Below are 21320 nucleotides of genomic sequence, written 5' to 3'. Positions count from 1 at the left end.
GGGGTAAATAATTTTATCACAGTGCCAAAATTTTCCCATTTAAACAGCTGAAGTTTGCCAGGAGTGAGGGCTCTGTAAATATGTGTAAATCGATCCAACCTATTTCCGAGGGGGGCCTGGGATATATAATCAACACTGACAAACACCTTATGGAATCTACCAGCAGCTGAGGGCTCCAAGCATCTTTACTGCCTCCCTGGAAGGCCAGACCGAGCGGCTCTTGGACACTTTCTTTGGCCCCCGTCCCCTCCCGGGACGTGGACGTTATCCCGTAGAGATCCAGCCCGGCCTCCGGCGCCTGCCCGGGCCTGGGCGGGCGGGGCCCGCCACGTGGAGCGCAGACGGGATTCTCGGAAGGCGCCTACGCAGTTGCCGCGGCGCAGCTCCGGGCCGACTCCTCGCCCCACGTCAACAGCGGTGGCCCCGCGGCCTGGGTTACTCCAACGCCGCTGACGTAACGTCATCTTGCGGGACGTGGACGGAAGAAAAAGGCGAGCAAGCCGGCGCTAGAATCAGCCGGCGTGGAGTGTGGGCAAGGCGGCTGCACCGAGCAGTGGCTGGACCGGGCGGCGGCGGTGAAGCAGGTACGCGGCTAGCGGCGGGGATGGCGGGGATGGCGGCAGGCATGGCGGGGATGGGGAGGCGCTGGTGCCTCTGCAGGGGCTGATACGGCGCCCGGGCCGACGCGAGGGAAGGTGTGCACGCCGGGCCGTGGGCGACCGAGGGAGCTGCGGGGGTGCCGCCCCAGCAGGAGCCGGGGGTCGGGGGGCCGGCCGGCGAGTGAGTGTGGGCGCGCGCCGGGGGATGGCTGCGGGCTAGGCCGCCCCGGGCACGCTGCAAGGCCCCGGCGCGGTCCCATATGCCCGGGCGTGGAGGCCCGAGGGTCTGCGGAGGCTTCGGGCGCCCGACCTCTCTGGCCGCCCTGTGGTACACCCAAATGGAGGAACTGGTCCAGGTGGAGGCTTGAAGACTTGGCGGACCCCTTCTCGGTCCGGGAGTCAGGAACCAGCTTCCAGTGCACCTGCATCGGTGGTAGTGTTTTACCCCGGTTTGTAACTGGCCACACGCCGACTCTCGGGGACATATGGGTGCCGTCCCCCCGCGGCCCGCCTGGGCATTCATGATCCTGTCCCCCAAACCAGGCCCCACGCAGCCGGGGGATTCACTAACGATGCAGTGTGGCATACGGTCTGTGAATTCTAGTTCCTCTCTGGCACATCAGGGCGTACCAAGATCCGTCGCCCCGTGCCCCGCCCCCACCCCCCCCCCCCCAGTCATTCTTCCCTGCTCTCGCAGCTAGGAGTCGGTGAGATTCACATCGCGGCTTTGTTTTTAAGTGGTGAACCATATACGGAGTCCGTGTTCGGGGTGAAGTTTCTTGGGACTAAAGTTCAGTTCTCTGTTCAAATCAGTAAGATAAGGACTTTCTGTTTAGAACCTATGAAGAGATACTTGACATCCTGAGTCAAAACAGGGAAAGGTTTTTCTACTGATGACATTGAGCCTAGACTCAGACACACAGACCCTTTGCTCCCTGGAATCAGCTGTCTGCTTTTTTGAGGGCACTATAAACTCTGGCAGGATGAACCATCCATTGCAGTGAAGGAGGAGTCAGTCAAGGCAGCGTGGTACAGGGGAGAGGCCAGGAGGCTTGGTTTCTAGGTCATTCTTCAACCTAATAATAACTTAGTGACATTAAACATTCAGAGTTTTCAGTTACTCTTAGATAAGAAGGGGGTAAACTGTCAATAAGTATAATTTGTGATTATACCATCAGAGAATATTTATTGAATTCTTTGTGCCTGTGACAGGTCCTGAAAAGAAAGAAAGAAACGGTTGTAAGACACCATCAGTGGCTAAAAGACAGGAGGAGGAAAACTGACATTTACTGAGCGTCTGTTGTACCCAGGCATTCCATGTGTTGTCTCATTTAATTCTCACAGTGATCCCCTGAGGTCCTCTTACTGTCATTGTCCCTGATGTACAAATAAGGAAACTGAGGCTTAGAAAGATTAAGTAACCTTTCAAAAGGCAAACAGCTAGCAAATGCAGAGCTCAAATGCAAATCTGTCCAACCAGAACCCATTTTCCAATTTACCGTGCTGCCAGTGGGAAGTTTATAATCCAACTGGGAAAAGCAGCAGTAACACAACCAGTTAAAAGCTAACCTGTAGGATTACGTCCAACTTTGAATGCAAGAGTTGCTGAGGAACATTGTGAAGGAGATGGAACTAGAATTTTAGTGTCACTATTTGAGTATTTTATCCTTTTGGCTCTTCTGTGGGTATTTTGGAGAATTCACATGTAAATAATTGTTTAACAACAATTTCTGAAGAATTTAGGTAAGCAACAAACGTAGACTATGGGCTCATATGGGCTTCCTTGTTATGCAAACAGTTTTCTCTTGGGACCTTCCAGACTGGCAAACACTGAAGTCAACAAAGACAGCACTTAACACTTTGTATTGCCTGTTAGATGCCATATCTTTTACAACAGATGTATCCTGCCAGTCTCTTCTCTTCCCTTTCGGTGCATTTTGCAGTATAAATTGAAGAGCAGTACATGCCACTTCTTGTTCTTTACTATGGGGCTAAATGCTAGTCTTTTGAGGCACATATAAGAGGTTTGGAATATGTCCACCAATCCGTAGAGCAAAAGTTCAAAGGAAGCCTGTAGGGAAAGAAGGGGCAGTGTTTTTCTTGTCTTTCGAAAACAGCAATTTCCCTGTAGCATAAAAGGTGCAATAATGAGGGGTCGGCCTGGTGGCATAGTGGTTAAGTTCATTCCCTCTGCTTCAGCAGCTCTGGGTTGACAGGTTTGGATCCCTGGCACAGATCTGCACACTGCTCGTTAAGCCATGCTGCGGCGACATCCCGCATAGAAAATAGAGGAAGATGGGCACAGATGTTAGCTCAGGGCCAGTCTTCCTCACCAAAAGAAAAAAAAGTTACAATAATGAATGGCTTATACTCTGTCTCTGTATATGAAGGAGCCCCCTACATTTTTGTGAAATAAACTATTCTATGTCTAAAGCCTCAAGTTTGACCTAGGTGGGGAAAATGCCCACAACCACCATGTTCTCACCTCCACGTACTCCATGGGATGTGCCGACTTGCACTCCTTCCCAAGGATACAAGGGTGTGCTTTTGATTCCTGCGGATGGCAGGAAGAAAGACACGGCAGCAGCCTCTGGCCTTCCCTCCCTCTTCTCGTATCAGCAAGGATCAAGCTGACATTTCACATATGTGGTTTTCAGAGTTCTGTTGGGAGGTGATAGCAGGAAGGTGGAGATGGCTGCTTATTGGATGTTGGATCTGTTTGTGGTCTGTCGGAGACTCTTTAATGGTGTCAGAATTGTAGTGAAGATTCAGTATCCATACGTAAACATTATACCGTAAAGATTTTTTTGTCACTCAAAATATTCATAATCCTTAATTGCCATTTGCTTTCGTAAAAACTAAGACGGTCCTAGGAAAGGAAGGGTAGAGTTGGAGCCTGGGAAGGAGAGATTTGTTTTTCTCTCTTTTCTATATTCAGAGGAGGTGGGAGTTTCCCCAAAACAGAGGAGTGTGGTGCAGGAAGGTCAAGTTTTTAGACTTGAGTGTGGGGAAGTGGAGGGAAATAAAATAAATTGTCTAGTATTTTTCATCATTCATTTTTAAAAAACACATTCTGCAGATACTTTGCTCAGTCACCGCATCGCAGCATGTTGAGTCAAGTCTACCGCTCTGGGTTCCAGCCCTTCGGCCAGCGTCTCCTGCCTTGGGTCCAATCTCCAGGTCTCTCCAGATCACGTATGTACCATAGGAAACTTATAAGGATGTGGGAAGTTTGGTAGAAGTGTGTTTCAAACAATGTTCTAAAGGAGGAAAAAAATGTAATTTGGTAGAATTGGACAAAGACAGTAAGCAAGGAAGCAGCCTACTGGTGAAGTGTTCTAAGTGTTTGTATTTATCAATAAAGTGGAACTTTTGGAGGTGATAGATAGGTTTATGACATACATTGTGATGGTGGGTTCACATGTGTATACTTATCTCCAAACTTATCAAATAGTATACATTAATTTTGTACAGCTTTTTGAATGTCAAATAACAAAATTTAAAAATTTTTTTAAAAATAAAGTGTTACCTGGGACTGGCCCCGTGGCCGAGTGGTTAAGTTTGCGCGCTCCGCTGCAGGCAGCCCAGTGTTTCGTTAGTTCGAATCCTGGGCGCGGACATGGCACTGCTCATCAGACCACGCTGAGGCAGCGTCCCACATGCCACAACTAGAAGAACCCACAACGAAGAATACACAACTATGTACCGGGGGGCTTTGGGGAGAAAAAGGAAAAAATAAAATCTTTAAAAAAAAAAAATAAAATAAAAAAATAAAGTGTTACCTGTGTTCATTTCTGCCAAATTTTTTACAGACTATTTTTGTTCATTACTTTTTTTGTAATTAAGTGTTTAATTTTTAGATAATTGTAGTTTCACTTGGAGTTCTAAGAACTAATATAGAGAGATCCATTATACCTTTTTCCCAGTTCTCCCAGTATCTCAGCCAGGATATTGACATTGATAGAGTCAAGATAAGAGCATGTCCGTCACTACAGGATCCTTCAAGTTACTGTTTTCCAGCTATGCCCCTCCTCCCTATCCCTAAGCCCTGCCAACCGCTAACGTGTTCTCCATTTTTATAATTTTGTCATTTCAAAAATGTTATATAAGTGAAATCATACAGTATGTGACCTTTGGGGGTGACATTTTTTACTCAGCATAATTCTCTGGAGATTCATCTAAGTTGTGTGTATCAGTTGGTTCCTTTTTATTATGGAACAGTATTTAGTGGTATGTACCACAGTTAGTGTAGCCATTCACCCGTTGAAGGATATCTGGTTGGTTCCGTTTTTTGACTGTTGTGATCAAGGCTGCTGTGAACATTCGTGTACGGGATTTTGTGTGAACGTAGTTTTCATTTGTATGAGATAAATGCCCATGAGTTCAGTTGCTGGATCATATGGTAGGTAGTTTTATAAGAAACTGCCAAACTGTTTTTGCAGACTGGCTGTACCATTTTACATTCACACCAGCAATGTATGAATGATCCACTTTCTCTTCATCCTCACCAGCATTTGATGTTGTCACTTTTTGGTTTTATCCGTTCTGCTAGGTGTGTAATGATATCTCGTGGTTTTCACTTGCTTTTCCCTAATGGCTAATAATGTTGAACATCTTTGCATGTGCTTATTTGCCATCTGTATATCCCCTTCAGTGAAATGTCATTTGCTCGTTTTTAATTGGGTTGTTTGTTTTTTTACTGTTGAATTTTGAGAGTTCTTTATCTCTTCCAGGTACTAGTTCTTGGTCAGATGGGCGATGTGAAAGTATTTTCTTCCAGTTTGTAGCTTGTCATTTCATGCTCTTAACAGGGTCTTTTACAGAGGAAAGTTATTTTTTTTATTTTGATGAGATCCAGTTTATCAATTTTTCCTTTTATGGATTGTACTGTTTGGGTGAAATCTAAGAACTCTGTATAGCCCTCGAGCCTGAAGATTTTCTCCTTTGTGTTTTTCTAAAAGTTTTACAGTTTTACATTAAGTCCATGGTCCATTTTCAGTTAATTTTTGTATAAAGTGTGATGGTTAAGTCAAGATTCATTTTTTTGCCTCTGGATGTCTAGTTGTTCCAGCGCCATTTGTTGAAAGGCTGTTTATGATGTTTTGAGTTGGCTTTCTCCATGATAACACCTAAATCATATCAACAGTCTTATCTCCAATCCTTACTGCAAGAGGACTTGCTTAGCAACTAATCATCTGGAAAAATCTCTGTTTTGCATTCATGTAAAGAGGGTTAAAAGTTCAGGGCTTAGAACTAGGCTCCCTGGGTTTGAAAACTAGCTCTCCTACTTACTAGTAAGTAACTTAGTGACGACAGCTAAGGATTTAGGTCACAATTCTGTGAGTTGGCATTTGGACCAGGCCCAGCTGCACAGTGGTTCTATGTCTGTGTCAGCTCTTACATTGGCTCAGGGCTGATTGTTGAGGGCCAGGGGACCTCTGCTGGGCTGATAGATCGTCTGTATTCCACATGATCTCTCATCCTCTAGGTTATCCGTGGCTTCTTCGTATGATGCTTGCAGGATTCCCAAGAACGGTAAGCATGGAAGCTGCAAGGCCCCTTGGCACCTAAGCTCAGAATTTATACAGTGTTACTTCTGCTATCTTATATTGGTCAAAGCAAGTCATAGGGCCAACCTAGATTCAAGGAGTGGGAAAATAGATTCCACCTGTTGCTAGGAGAGGCTTCAAGTATTGTGGCCATTTTTGCAGTTTGGTAATGTTGGTGAGTTACTCAACTTCTCTAGGCCTCCTTATTTCCTTATTTATTTATAAAATGAGGGTAATAATAATAAAAACTAATTCATAATAACACCCGACTCATGTGGCTTAACTCATGAGGATTCAGTAAGATGACGATGATGGTAGCTGTAGCTAACAGTTTTTTATAATACCAGCTAATATTTATTGAATGTTTACTTTGTGCCTATCCCGGCTCATGCATTAAATCCTTTCATGCCCCAGCAACCTTGTGAGATCAGTAAGGTAACAGCAAGTAAGCAGGGGGATTGAGATCCCAACCCAGGCAGTCTGGCTCTAGTTGTCCTTTTGTATATCCTCTGCCTCTGTGTTAGGTGTGTGAATAGTTAACACAGCTCCTGGTATATAGTAAATATTCACTTCAGTATTCTTTTTGTCGATAGTGTTTATTCTCATTAGCCTCATTCACAAAAGGAGGCACTTTCTGATCTTGTCCCTCGATTTTTCTATTCTTGTATCCAGATTTGTCTGGAGCCTGGGGCCCTGTGTTCACTGACTATGATAAGCAGAAGAGCAGGATAGAAATCGAAAGGCAAAATGACAAAGCATACAGGTAGAAGCATAGAGGGAAGTGGAAGGCCAGGAAGGGAGATGGAAGTCATGTCAGGGCCTCTTCTTGCTCAAGCCTGGAGCTCAGCCTCATTGATTGCTGAGTATAAGGACTGACACTGAAAGGTGAAGGGCTTCTCCTTCCTTGGAGTATGATCCGTGGCACTTTTGAGGACTGTGGACGACCCTCCCCCACCCCCACCCCTAACACGTGTGCACACAATCGCACCTTGGTATCCCCTCATACTCACTAGGAGGAGATGGCTTCTCCCTGGGACTTAGAGCCTAAAGATTCCTTAGAAGATGAGAAGAGATTACCTATCCAGAAGCCTTGGATTTTTCCTAACTAATCAAGGCCTTCTCAGTCCCTAAAAAGTATAACACACTGCAGAACATAAAAAATGTCCCCAGGAAAGGTAGGGTCAATCTGGGAGGGTGAAAGCATTGTTGAACAGGAAACCCAAAAACCCCTGGATCCCATTGAGCTTTCTTTGGTGCTAGAACCCGCTGGACACTGGGTTTTTACCTCCGTGAAACCTTGTTCACAGTTGTTACCTCCTCTTGAACCTTGTCAGCCCTGACCTGCTGTGACCCAGTTGTCTGCAGCCAGAATGACCCTTGACTGCCAGGCACCAAGCCCTGCCACCCTCCTCTGCTGATACAGACTATGGATCAGGAGTCTCATTCATGCTCACCTGGCCTGCTGGAATCTGATTGGTTTCTGCCATTTGATCACCTGCACTGACACGCTTGCCACCACCTGTGTCCCTAAGGTGGCCTCTTATGCTGCCCCACCCATGCTCAGCACCTTTCCAGGACAGGACAAGCTCTGCAGCGCACAGGAGAGATAAACAGCCAGCAGGCTTAGTCCAAAGGTATAAGTGATACTGGGGTGTAGCTCTGAGCTCTGCAAACAGCCACGAGTGATCCCAGTTCCAGACCCTAGAGGAGTAAGTCTCGCCCTCACCACCCCTCTCTCTGTCAGGTCTGTGGCCAGAACTATTATGTAGATAACTTCTAAGCTTAGACTTGGGTGTATGTATGGCTTAGGATAACGTCCCTGAAGACTGAGCCAGGGTACCTATATTGACGAAATGAAGAACGGGAGCTTTCTATGAAACTTAGCCCCAATAACAGACTGGTCCTTTAGTCCGTGAAACTCCCCCAGCAGGAAGAGACAAGCCACCTGTGGGTCTAACAAAGGTAGCAAGCCGCACTTTGATCCCAGATGATGGACTTACTGAGCAGCTTTCTGCCAGGAACTGGCTTGTAAGCCTACTGTAAAAAAAGACTATATCATCTTTCTTGTCTCTCCACAACCTGAAGCATGGCCACTTAAAGGATGGTTATTTAGAGGATGAAAGAAAGAACTCTTTACTACTTCATTAAAAATGTTCTTTCTAAGATTTGTGTGTGAAGGAGGCAGAGAAGGAGGAGAACACGTAGTGATCTTCTGGTCAACGAGAATACAATCCTGCCTGCTTCCCCACCATTGTTACAGCATACAGAAAAGGATAGAAGCAAGACTGTAGTTAGAAAGGGAGTTAATGGTCAGTGGTCAGAGATGAGTCAGTGGGTCTAGAGAAACTCTGAGAAATCTGTCTGTAAACATAAAGGGAGATGATAATGGTTGATTGCAGAGGAGGAAGCTACTCTGTAACTGTAGTTATAAAAGAATGGTCCAAAAGGTGGCTTGGAATGATTACTTTAGTAATTCATTCCAATATTTATTAATTGCCTGTAATGACGCATAGAGACTCTTGAAGGGGAAGGGCCTAAAGTTTGGTCCTGCTGAGAACCCGCGTTATCCATCTTGTCTCACTTCCTGGAGTCGGGGAATCCCACCAACCAAAGGTCCGTTTGATATGAGTGAGACCACCGTGAACAACTGACGTCCAAGTCAGCTTCTCCTCTCCTGTCCAGGCCTCGCCTGCCCCTTTGCCCGTGCACTCCTTCTCCTTCAGTATCAGTTACAGTTAGGTCAGGTGACTGTCACAGAAAACCCGAAATAGTAATGGCTCAAACAAGATAGAAATCTATTTCTCTCTTTCTTCTGAAAGAAGCCTGAGGTCCTAAAAGAAGAGAGGCAGCCCAGGGCTTCCCGGGCAGCTCTGTGAAACCATTGGGCTTCCACGCTCCTGCTTTCTTGTTGCTTCACGGTTCTTAACATCCTTTCCTGTCATCTAAGATGAATGTTTGAGCTCCATGTTCCAAGCAACAGGATGCGTGAACGGGGGAAGGAAGCACTTTTTAAGGAAATTCCTGGAAGTCCCACATAACATTTTCACATGTATCTCGTTAACCAGAATTTAGTCACATGGCCATGTCTAGCTGAGCAAGAAGGTCTTAGAAGTGTAGTCTTTTGACTGGCGGTGGTGTACTCAGCTAAAACAGGGAGGTCTGTTCATCTGTGAGAGAAAGGTCAAATGGGGGATTGGGAAGCAGCCAGCAGAAGAGTTGGACCCATGAGAAGTGGTGAAGGGGTTCAGTGCCTGCCCTTCAGCTCTTACTGCTTACTTTTGGCTTTATGCAGATGTATGTTTCAGCTTTTTAATTAAGATTTTTTTTGCCTCGTTAGAAATCTTGCACAGCATTGCAAGAAAAAAGAATCAGGAAAGGACTGCTTAGGGGCAGATGTCCAAAGGGGTAGAAGGAAAGTATCTGAATCCCGTGTTACTTTTCTTTCAGAAAGCTATCCAGTTTCTTTTATAATTGTTATAGGCATCTGGATTTGTGCTGCCATATTAGAGAGAAAATTTGTAGGTCGATTAGTTACGATTTTTTATTATTCATACCAATTACTTTGCTCTTTATTGTCTTTGCTGATCAGACTTCCTCTCTTTTTATAGTGATGTGCTTTCTTTAAAAAGCACACATTTTTTTTTATTATGAAAGCAGAGCGTTTTTACTGCATAATTTGGAAAACATACACAAAAATAAAGAAGAAAATTAAAATCACCCATAATCTCATCAAGGTAAAATATTAACATTTGGATTTATTTTCTTCATCTTTTTCTGTGCATTTAGACATGTATTTCAAACTAACGTGTGAGCATTTTCCTGTTATTAAAAATTCTAAAAATGTTGATTAATTCTTATGCCTTTTTGGGGACATTATAAATAACACTGATGAACAGCCTTCTGATAAATCTTTTTCCCTCCATCTCTGATTAAGTCCTGAGAATAAATTTCTGAACATGGAATTGCTGGATCAAAAGATGTGAACATTTTTAAGGCTTTTGATATATTTTGCCAACATGTCTTCAGGAAAGATTATTTTGTTTAAACTCTTCACCGGCAGTGTTTGAGTGTACCTGTGTCCTGTGTACTGGGTGTAAACTCCAGATAACAATAGAATAAGAACATGCTGGACATGACTTTTGATATATTACTTCTACTCAGTTAAAAATGAGAAAGCTATTTTTTGGCGGCTAAACTGGTTAATATTGTGCATACAACTTCTTATATTGAGAAATTATATTGTGTATTTCTTTTTTTTCCTTGCATTTGACTTTGGGGGCTACAGATCGTGTGCAGCCTTCTGCCATTAGACATGTTCGTTCTTGGAGCAACATCCCCTTTATCACTGTACCCCTCAGTCGTACACACGGCAAGTCTTTCGCGCACCGCAGTGAGCTGAAGCACGCCAAGAGGATCGTGGTGAAACTTGGAAGTGCTGTGGTGACCCGAGGGGACGAATGTGGCCTGGCACTGGGGCGCCTGGCATCCATTGTCGAGCAGGTAATTGCCAGGATGGAAAATTCTGCTGAACTAAAATAAAAGAGGGTTTTTAAGCTGTCAGTTCAGATTTATCAGCTTGTAAAAATAGTCTTGATTTGAGTGAGTGATTTAACCCAGTCTGAAAACTCCCTTTTTCAGTGTAGGTGCCAGTGGGAGGCAGCATCCCATGGCAAGCAAAGGGGGTGTCAAGGAGTAGAGTTGATTTCGTGCAGTTCATCCCTCAGGCTTCTCAGCGTATGTCAGTAATTCTTAATCCTGGCTGCACGTTAGCATCATCTGAAGGGCCTAGAGATCATTGGGCTTCACACTCAACCATTTAATGAGTATCTCTGGGATGAGGCTCAAGCGTCTGTGTTTTAAAGTTCCCAGGTAACTCTAATACGTAATCAGGCTTGATTACCCAAATGGATGTGTGTAAATATTGAGGTGGTTTTTTTTTTTCTGTTTTGCTGGGCTTTTTCTTTTTTAATTAGCCCAGTAACCTTGAAATAAATATAAGCTGTCATTGCAGAGATTTCTCAAGTTCACATCTTTCAAAGGACTCACCAGACTTCACAGAGACTACCCATGTAAGGCTTTCATTGAAAGGCAAAGGGTACAAGGCAGCAAGAGAGAGAGTAAGCAAGCATTGGGCGTCTGAGAGAGATCCGGTGCACAAGCTCCCCTGGGTCTTTATTTGCACAGGAACCATTTGCAACTCTCTGCAGACTGAATCACCAGGAGATGTGTGCAAGGAATCCTGGTTTTGGAAGGGCTCAAAGCAGAAGTTTCCAGTGGGGATTTTATGTCACACTGGCCATGCAGTCAAGCCGGGCTGACTGCAAACTCAGTAAGGAAACTGACCTTGAAGATCGACACAGGAGTTTGGACTTTAAACATACATCACAAATCCCACTATACTTATCTTTGCCAAGAGCAGGGATGAGCAGACTTTTTCTGTAAAAGGCCATATAGTAAATATTTTAGGCTTTGTAGTCCATATGGTCTCTTGTCTCATCTACTCAGCTCTGCCGTTGTAGCACAAGTGCAACCATAGGCAATACGTAAGCGAATTAGCATGGCTGTGTTCCAGTAAAACTTATTTACAAAAACAGGTGCTGGCCAGATTTGACCTGCAGCCCATATTTTGCCAGCCCCTGACCAAGAGTCAAAAACCAGACTTCCAAGGTATCCTGGAGATAAAGCCAGAGCTTTTCCATTCTAGCCATAACTTAGCTCTACCCTCCGTAACCTTAATTTCAGTTTTTAAAAAACAACTTTAGGGGCCAGCCCCATGGCGTAGTGGTTAAGTTTGGTGCCCTCTGCTTTGGTGGCCCAGGTTTGTGGTTTCAGATCCTGGGCGGGGACCTGCACCACTCATCAGTCATGCTGTGGCAGTGTCCCACGTACAAAATACAGGATGATTGGCACAGATGTTAGCTCAGAGCCAGTCTTCCTCAAGCAGGAAAAGAGGAAGACTGGCAACAGATGTTAGCTCAGGGCGAATATTCCTCAGGAAAATAAAAACAACTAAGGAGTTGGCATTAGGAAACTGCTAACCTGAAACTTGATAAGATTTTCTTTTTATATTTTCTTTTTTTTTTGAGGAAGCTTAGCCCTGAGCTAACATCCGTGCCCGTCTTCCTCTACTTTATATGTGGGACACCTGCCACAGCATGGCTTGCCAAGTGGTGCGTAGGTCTGTAGCCAGGATCTGAACCAGTGAACCCCGGGCCACTGAAGCAGAACGTGTGAACTTAACCTCTGTGCCATGAGGCCAGCCCCCCCAATATATTTTCTATACTAAGCAATTAATATTAGATCTTCCTCCAAGATTGAGTCCATCAGATCAATTTAGTTTAAAAAATATTTGTCAAAAGACTACAACTGACTATTGTCTCTGCCCCTGGGGAGCCAGAACTGATACTCCCAAAACACTTAGATGATTGTTCAAGGCAGTGAATATCCAAATGAGCCCAAATGACAGTGCCTGATTTGGTTTGGCATCCACAGGACTTGAAGGTCTTGAGGTGGGGTCCAGAGATGGGAGAGTCAGATGAGAGTGTGGTTATTCTTGGGGTATCCTAGGAGAGCTGCGGCTCACCCTGGGCCTTCATGACTGGTAGGATTTGTACCAACAAAGGGGAAATGTTCCACACTGCTAAATGCACAGGGTGAATGGTGGTCCTTGAGTTTGCATCCATTGGTTCTGGGGAAAGGGAGGTACTATGAGTGGATTCCAGGTGGAGGACAAAGGCAAGAATGAGTATGGCATGCTGGTGGGCCAGGGAGGAGGTGAACTTAAAAGCAGTGGTGGTGGTCTCCTCGGGGAGAATGGATTAAAGTGGATTATTCCATTAGGCAGGGCTTTGAAGCCAGGCAGAGGAATTTAGGTTCAGTCTCAAAGCCAGGTTGAAGATTTTGAGCCAAGGAGAAACTTGATGAAAACAGTGGGGAGAGCCTGGTACTGGTTTTCTTAGGTCACCAGCTTCCCTGCAAGGGACACCTGTGGACGTCCTGGAAGGGCTTTGTCGACCAGGGCAGTTCTAATGCATAGAGTCAGCTGTCTTGTCCAAGCCATCTGATCATGTTAGATGGACTCAGCAGCCAACTTAAAATGGCTTCCACTGGCCAAAGATGGGAAGATCTGCACATCAATAAAGATAATTACTGCAGTGAATTTAAACACATGAAATATGTTTAAATCCCTGAATTCAGAATGATACTTTCAAAGAACTCATTGATCATCTTTGGAGGATACTAGAGAACCTGCTCATTATTTTGAAACCTGGCAAATGAAGGCAAAGAGACACACATCTGTCCTGCCTTTCGTATACAAACTATACCTCAAAGTAACCAAATAGTTAATGAAGAAAAGTTTTCCTTTATGGAAGTATTCCAGCCTGTAAATAAAGAAGGTATGAATGAATTAGAGTATCAGCATTTTGTAGCCCTTAAGGAATGCTACTAACATCACAGAAAGAAAGACAGCCAAGCTTTAGGTATCCTCCTGATAGACACCATGACCTACAAAGAATTCTTGACAAGAAAATCAAGTCTCCATACCTAACACCAGTTTACAGGAAGTATGGAGTACAGCATTAAAACTACACCACAGGGACTCAAGCAGGAAAACTGAGGCTCGGAAACCCTAAAGGGCAAACAGCCCAGTTTCCTTAACAAAAAATTGCAAGGGAGGGGCTGGCCCAGTGGTGTAGTGGTTGGGTTCCTGCACTCCGCTTCGGCAGCCTGGGGTTCACAGGTTCGGATCCCACATGCGGACCTAGGACCGCTCGTCAAGCCGTGTTGTGGCAGCATCCTACATAAAATAGAGGAAGATTGGCATAGATGTTAGCTCAGCAACAATCTTCCTCAAACAAAAAGGGAAAATTGGCACAGATGTTAGCTCAGGGACAGTCTTTCTCAAGCAAAAAGAGGCAACAGATGTTAGCTCTGGGCCAATCTTTCTCACACACACACACAAAATAATTTCAAGGAAAAAAAAGTGATAGAGGGGGAACCTATGGATTAAAGGAGACTTGAGACATTTCAATTAATTGCAGTGTATGGGGTTAATTTGCACCTCAATTTGAGCAAGCTAGAAAAATTTAGGGAAATGTGAACACTGCCTAGGTATTTGATATTAAGGAATTATTGGAATGTTTTAGATGGCAATGGTTTTGTGGACGTATGCGTATATATTCCCTGTCTTTTAGCAATTACTAAAAGTAATTGCTGAAATCTTTACAGATGCAATAACATGTCTGGAGCCTGGGATTTGTATTAAAATAATGTTGGGGCTAGAAAAGTAATATTGGAGAGTGAGAAATTGGCCATGAGAAATAGTTGTAGAAGCTGGGTGATGAGCACATGGGGATTTATAATATGATTCTTACTGCTTTGGTTAAGTATGAAATTTTCTATGATAAAAAGTTATTTTTGTAAATCATGGTCTATCACAGCTGTTTGTGAGTTCCTGAGCCAGGTTGTAGGGTTCAAGCATCAGGAGGAATGGACAGGTTAGGAGTACTGACTCTATTCACATCTTGAATCTTCAGCATCTGTCCCTCATCTAGCCTGGTCTAGGGATCAGACATGCCCCAGAAATAGCCTCATCTCCCCAGGACATGCCTTAGAATTTGAGAAGCCATCTGCTAAGTTTATGTTGCAATTCCTAGCTCCAGACTTCTGTTTTGGGCTTTATTTCCTGAAACAGCTGTGCCTTCTGCATTGTAGGCTCCTCCAGATACCTTCAAGTCCTGTGGACATCAGACCTGGCTACACACCAGAATCCTCTTCTTGAAAACTTCTGATTTCTGTCTGCCACCTGTTTATCAGATTTGAGGAAGCATGTAGGAATCTGTATTTTCACCATACAATCTGGGCGATTCTTCCAGAGCCAGCCCAGTGCTGGTCTCTAAACCAGCATTTGGGATTCACTGATAAGTCCACCTACTTGAGTCTCTTGTGACAAGAGAAAAGAGATGTTACAGTGATTTGTGGTGCCTTTTCCTTCCTTGATGTCAGGTGTCAGTGCTGCAGAATCAAGGCCGAGAGATGATGCTGGTGACCAGTGGAGCTGTGGCCTTTGGGAAGCAACGCTTGCGCCATGAGATCCTTCTGTCTCAGAGCGTGCGGCAGGCCCTGCACTCGGGGCAGAACCAGCTGAAAGAGATGGTGAGTGCTGCTTCCCCACCCCTGTAACAGGGGTCCTCAGTCTCCCTCCGTCACTCCCAACCACACCTTGTCTATTGGTGTGTTACAGGCAATACCGGTCTTAGAAGCCCGAGCCTGCGCAGCTGCTGGACAGAGTGGCCTGATGGCCTTGTATGAAGCCATGTTTACCCAGTACAGCATCTGTGCTGCCCAGGTGAGAGGCTGGCCTTTGCAAGGGGATGTGGGACCCATGAGGGTAATTCCCATGGAGCACAGGGATTGTGAGCCAGGCTCTGGAGCCAGACTGGCAGGATACAGTCTCATCTTCACCACTTACTAGTTGAGAGATCTGGAGAAAGTCTTCAAGTCTAACCTTCTTGAGCCTCAATCTCTTCATCTGAAAAATGAGGATATCAGTGACTACTTTAGAGGGTTTTTGAAGTGGTTCAGTTAGAAAATATATGGTTTTTGGGTGGTGAACATGATGTAATCTACACAGAATTCAAAATATATTACAGTGTACATCTGAAAGCTGTATAATGTTATAATCCAATGTTACTGCAATAAAAAAATAAATAAAAATAAAAATTAAAAAAGAAACTATATGAAAAGCATTTAATATAGTGCCTGGTACACAGTACATTGTCAATAATTAGCTCTTGTTGTATACTGATAGCTCTTAGGACTACTACAAGTGCTAACACCTCTGAAGATAGAAAGGTTAGAGATATCTCTTTCATTGGCTTCTTTGACTTTGGGTGGCTTGCTTCTCTTTGCACGTGGTTGCCTTATACAATAGGTATCTGTTAAGCATTAAAGGGAAACAGGAATGCTGGGGTTGGTTAGTGTTTCATTCATTCAGCAAATATTTATTGAGCACCTGTGGTGTACCGAGGAGTCTGTCAGGCGCTGGGGACAGTGTGGTGAACAAATCAGCCTTGATCCCAGTTCTCATGGAACTTATAAATTTTGAATGGTTACCCGGAATGTTCTAGAACCTTCTTTCTACATTATTCTTTCTTAGCTAAATTTCCAGAATTTTTTTCAGTTGTATTTTTGATCAACTATACAACGGCACACCAAATAGAAATCTAAATATCATAAAACAACCGAACAGTCACTTCACAAAACAACTGAAAAAATCTTACTCATTATTATTTTCAAACTTCTTTGCTGCCTCAGATTCATTTATGCAGATGTTGCTTTACACAGGTAGTGTTTTATATACATCCTTTCAGGTTTTACCCTTCGATTTCCTGTCACTCTCTTTCTCCATCATCTTCACAGTTGTTATTCACCATGATGTTCTGGTATTATACCAGAGTATCCTTTAGTAAATGAGCTGAAACAGAGAGGCATGGGCTTGTCCACCTGTTGCCCTTGGCTTGGGACTCCACTCTCTGTAATCTTAGTTTTTTTCTGTTAGCATAAATAGAATAGAAATCTCAATTTCTGTCACCGTTTACTATCAGCTCTCCTCTCCACAATCCAATGAGAATTTTAGTCTCTAATTTCTTAAAAGAGCCTGGAGCCAGTTATGAACACTTAGGTACAGGAACTATGTTTTTATTTATGTATTTTTTTTTTTCCCAGGGATGATGCATTTTGAGGTTTTTTGGTTGGTTGGTTGATTAGGTTTAATGAAAGTAGCAGTAGGGGGCTCGTCCCATGGCTGAGTGGTTAAGTTTGCAAGCTCTGCTTTGACAGCCCAGGGTTTTGTAGGTTCAGATCCTGGGTGTGGACATGGCACCTCTCATCAAGCCATGCTGAGGCGGCATCCCACGTAGCACACCCGGAAGGACCTACAGCTAGAATATACAACTATGTACTGTGGGGCTTTGGGGAGAAGAAGAAATAAAGATTGGTAACAGATGTTAGCTCAGGTGCCAATCTTAAAAAAAAAAGCATTAAAGGTTACTGCACTTCAGCCAATGTTTCCATTAATACTGATGTGCAAGAGCTCTGCTCCCTCCAGTTTCCAATAGCGTCCCTCCATGGACCCCCTTTTCTCCCATACCTTTGCCTTCCCCTGTGATCTTATCTACCAGAAGTTTTTGCCCTTTGCTCTTTATCCTGTGGTTCCTTGTTTTCTTTAGTAATCCTGTTTTAAAGACCATTATCAGTGGCTTTGGGCAATCTCCTGTAAGTCGTCTGTCAGATTAAAGATTTAAACAAGTGCAGCAGCTTACTTTTTCTTTGTAGAAATGAAACTGGTTTGCATCTTAACAGATCGCCCTTCTCCAAGCGCATGCTCTTCTCTCGTAGGGCCCTTGTCTCCTCCCTTTTATTTGTTAAACTATTTGAGCAACAGGTGTTTTCCCTGGACCTTTCTACCTCCGCTTGCCTCTCGTACACACACGTGTTTACTTTTACTGTTGGACCTTTATCCTCTGGGGCTAGAATCTGTACATCTATAGGATTAAACTTTTCTGAGAAGGAGTTCATCGTCTACCCTTACAAAAATGCACCCCATTTCATCTTCCCCAAACCAGCAACATTTTTATTCTCCACCCCAGAAGCTAGTACAGGCATTTCAGAGGGGCTCAGTAAATTTTTTATCAAATGAATTAGTGAATTATTTGCCTTAGTCATGTTACCATCTTGTCTTCTTCACCCACATTTTATATATCCTTAAGGCTGCTGTTGTCTTCTCGGTTACCATAGCCAGACTCTGGTTCAGGACTTAACCATTCCCACTTTGACTGTTTTGGTATCTTCTTGACCGTCTTCCTTCACCCTTCCCTGCTTCAGCCTGCCCTATGTCACAAGAACCCCCTTCTTAAACATCAGAGGTATTTCATTGAAGCGTTTATTCATGAGCTTCAGGGTTTGTTACCATTTCATTTCTTGCTGTCATCTCCATTTACCTTCTCTCCTGCTAAACATTGCCTGATACTCTGATTCAAGCAAGGAGGCAGAGCGGTTCACCAGCCCCACACCCAGCTCTCCCCTCTGCCTTTGAGCAGCTTGTGCTCGTCCCCTCCCCTGAACTAAGTTATATCCAGCCTTTCTTTCAGTTTGTGACTAAAGACTCACCTCCGTAACCTCTCAGACTAACCCCACATGCTCACAGTCTTTGTTAACTCCCATAGTGGTCGGCTGCAGAGCAAGAACAGTGACAACACCGCCCTGTTCCATTTTGTCTCATATAGCAAGCAGGGTAAACCATTCATTCACTCACTCACCAGATGTTTCAGTACCTACTGTGGCCAGACGCTGAATCAGATGCTGGGATATAGAGATATTTTAGAAATTAATGGCAGTCATTACTTCCCCCAATATCCCTCTAAAGTAGATACATTAAGTTTCTTAATTTTGTAAATGGATGAGATTTGGTAGCTCTCTGAGGATTAAAGTACGTTTGCAAGAAGTCTTGAGCATCCTTAAATATATCTTCCAAGTGATTCTAACTTTTTTCGCATCTTTAGAAGAATTGGATAAGCATCCAGAGATGTATGTTCCATTCCAATCTATATGGGATCTCAGAAGCCTAAAGTTTAGCTCCTCTACTCTTAGCATCTTTTGTATGCTGTTCCTGCGAAGTTCATCATTTCCCTCCCTCCTGTGTTTTCCATCTATTTAATCCTTTTAGATTTTGGTGACCAATTTGGATTTCCACGATGAGCAGAAGCGCCGGAACCTTAATGGGACACTTCATGAGCTCCTCCGGATGAACATCGTCCCCATTGTCAACACAAATGATGCTGTTGTCCCCCCAGCTGAGCCCAATAGTGATCTCCAGGGGGTAAATGTGGGTAAAGTATTCCTAAGGTTGAGCATGCTGGAGACACTAATGGCACGCTATGCTGCATGTACTAACACTGGAAGTTTGGCATAAACAGCATGGAGAGATTGGGAGAGAAGCTGGCATTGTGGAGCAGCATCTGCGTAAGCTCTTCTGAAGTCAGGGGGTTCATTCAACAGGGTGAGGTGCTGTAGTGATTTAAGATGGTGCTGTGAGCATGGCTTGTGTGTGTCAGTGGATAGAAGGGTGCATGTTTGGAAAGGGGGTTGCTGTTAGGCATGGTGTTTTTTAGACGGAAGGGGCCTGTAAGAGCTGTCATCCACATGTGCGGGGTCATTAATTTTGCCTGCCAGAGCCTAGCTGAGTGCTTCCGTGAACTTCATTTTGAACTTCATAGCCCACTCACTTATGCCTTTTTACCTGCATTCCAGGTTATTAGTGTTAAAGATAATGATAGCCTGGCTGCCCGTCTGGCCGTGGAGATGAAAACTGACCTCTTGATTGTTCTTTCAGATGTCGAAGGTACAAAGTAATGCCTTTTCCTTTTAGCCAGCCTTTGTTTTAAATACTACATGTGTGAGCACGAGTTCTCCTCTTTGAGTCCTTCTGATCTTTTTTTACTATGGACCATTATTTTCTGAGCCATTTGGTCTGACAAAGAGTTTTTATGACTCAAAAGAAAGTGGGTGAGTCTGGAAGATGGGGTTTGAATGTGGAAGTGTCATTTCTAGGTGCTTTAGTTTTGTTTTTTATAACAGCTTTATGGAGATATAATTCACATACCATACAATTCACCTATTTAAAGTTTAAAATTCAATGATTTTTCATATATTCATACAGTTGTTCAACCCTCACCACAATTTTAGAACATTTTTATCATCCCAACAAGCAACCCCATACCCCTTAGCAGTCACTCCTTACTTCCCTCTAAACTCTCCAGCCCTGGGCAACCTCTAATCTGTTTTCTGTCTCTATTGATTTGCCTGTTCCGGACATTTTATATAAATAGAATCATATAATATGTGATTTGTGACTGGCTTCTCTCACTTAGCATAATGTCTTCAAGGTTCATCGATGTTATAGTATGTATCAGTACTTCCTTTCTTTTTATTGACAAATAATATTCCACTGTATAGATAAAGTACATTTTACTTATCTGTTCATCAGCTGATAGACATTTCAGCTATTATGACTAAGGCTGCTATAAACGTTGGTGTACAAGTTTTTGTGTAAACATGTTTTTTATTTTACCTAGGAGTAGAATTGCTGGATCATATGGTAACTCTATACATGTTTAGCTTTTTGAAGAAGTGCTAGAAGTGAAATGGTACCAAGCAGCTGCACTATTTTACATTCCCATAACAGTGTATGAGGGGTCTGGTTTCTCCTCATCCTCACCAACACTTCCCTCTTGTTATCTGCCTTTTTTGATTATAGCTATCCTAGTGCATGTGAAGAGAGAGCTCATTGTGGTTTTGATCACTTTCAGTTTTTAACGTAAATCATGAGATCGATTATTTTAAATTGGAGCCACTCCAGAAAGTCCAGGCTGTATGGACCATGTTCATATGTGTTACTATGTTCCTCTCTGCTTTCCTCTTCCTCATGGGGGGCACCTCTTGGCTCCAGTTTGGCTCTCCATTTATTCTTCTCACTTTTTCTTAAGCTGTTCCCATTTTACATTTTGACCCATAAGGAATATGGTAGCTGTGTCTAAAATAAGCCAAACCTACAGGATCCCAAAGTCCCCCATTACATTCCCAGGAGGTGAGAAAAACCTGTTTAATTCCCAGCCCACACCAAAGGCGGGTTATCATGTCAGGACTTGTTCTCCAGTTTACACTCCCATGGTATAAAGTAAGGACAGGGGGCTGTCTAGTGGAGGTAGCGGCAGGTATAGATGAATTGATCTGTCTTCTGCCCGTGTAGAAAGTCAGAGATATTGTTCTTGCATGTCACTATCTTTACCCGTAAGAAGTTTTGGTACCATGTTTATTCACTGTAAATTTGAAATCTCAGAACAGAAACAGCTAAGTTGGGATAAGAGTGAGCCACCCTGGAGAAGAAGGCATTTCGGTTAATCAACAGGTTTTTATTAAATTTCTCCTATGTGCAAATACTGTGCTAGGTGCTTTATAAATGTCAGTTTATTCATTCCTTGTAGCAACCCTGCAAAGTAGGTAAGTTAGCCCAGTTATTCAGATGAAGAAATTAAAAATTAAGTTCAGATCAGTTGAATGGTATATCCAAAGTCACATAGCTAATACTTGGCAGAGGTTGTTTTCAAATCTA

The 21320-nt window shown here is 43.7% G+C and overlaps 1 protein-coding gene across 2 annotated transcripts in view; it reads left to right on the top strand.

Annotated features, from left to right (window-relative positions):
- Nucleotides 1-415: 415 nt before the first annotated feature.
- The window catches only part of ALDH18A1 (aldehyde dehydrogenase 18 family member A1), a 44267-nt gene continuing 23362 nt past the window's right edge, over nucleotides 416-21320 (top strand). Inside the window, exons 1-7 of one of the 2 annotated variants that reach the window (XM_046653277.1) lie at nucleotides 416-584; nucleotides 3679-3794; nucleotides 10434-10648; nucleotides 15155-15304; nucleotides 15393-15497; nucleotides 18876-19028; nucleotides 19460-19550. In XM_046653277.1, coding sequence (XP_046509233.1) covers nucleotides 3707-3794; nucleotides 10434-10648; nucleotides 15155-15304; nucleotides 15393-15497; nucleotides 18876-19028; nucleotides 19460-19550 — 802 coding nt within the window. In that variant the 5' untranslated portion in view covers nucleotides 416-584; nucleotides 3679-3706. Of the gene's footprint in view, nucleotides 585-3678; nucleotides 3795-10433; nucleotides 10649-15154; nucleotides 15305-15392; nucleotides 15498-18875; nucleotides 19035-19459; nucleotides 19551-21320 lie in introns of both variants that reach the window. The other variant, XM_046653276.1, reaches the window with a different exon arrangement.

The sequence above is a fragment of the Equus quagga genome, chromosome 2 (assembly GCF_021613505.1).
Source record: "Equus quagga isolate Etosha38 chromosome 2, UCLA_HA_Equagga_1.0, whole genome shotgun sequence".
Classification (NCBI taxonomy): domain Eukaryota; kingdom Metazoa; phylum Chordata; class Mammalia; order Perissodactyla; family Equidae; genus Equus; species Equus quagga.
The sequence above is the reverse complement of the archived record's forward strand: the minus strand, read 5'-3'. Positions and strand labels throughout refer to the sequence as shown.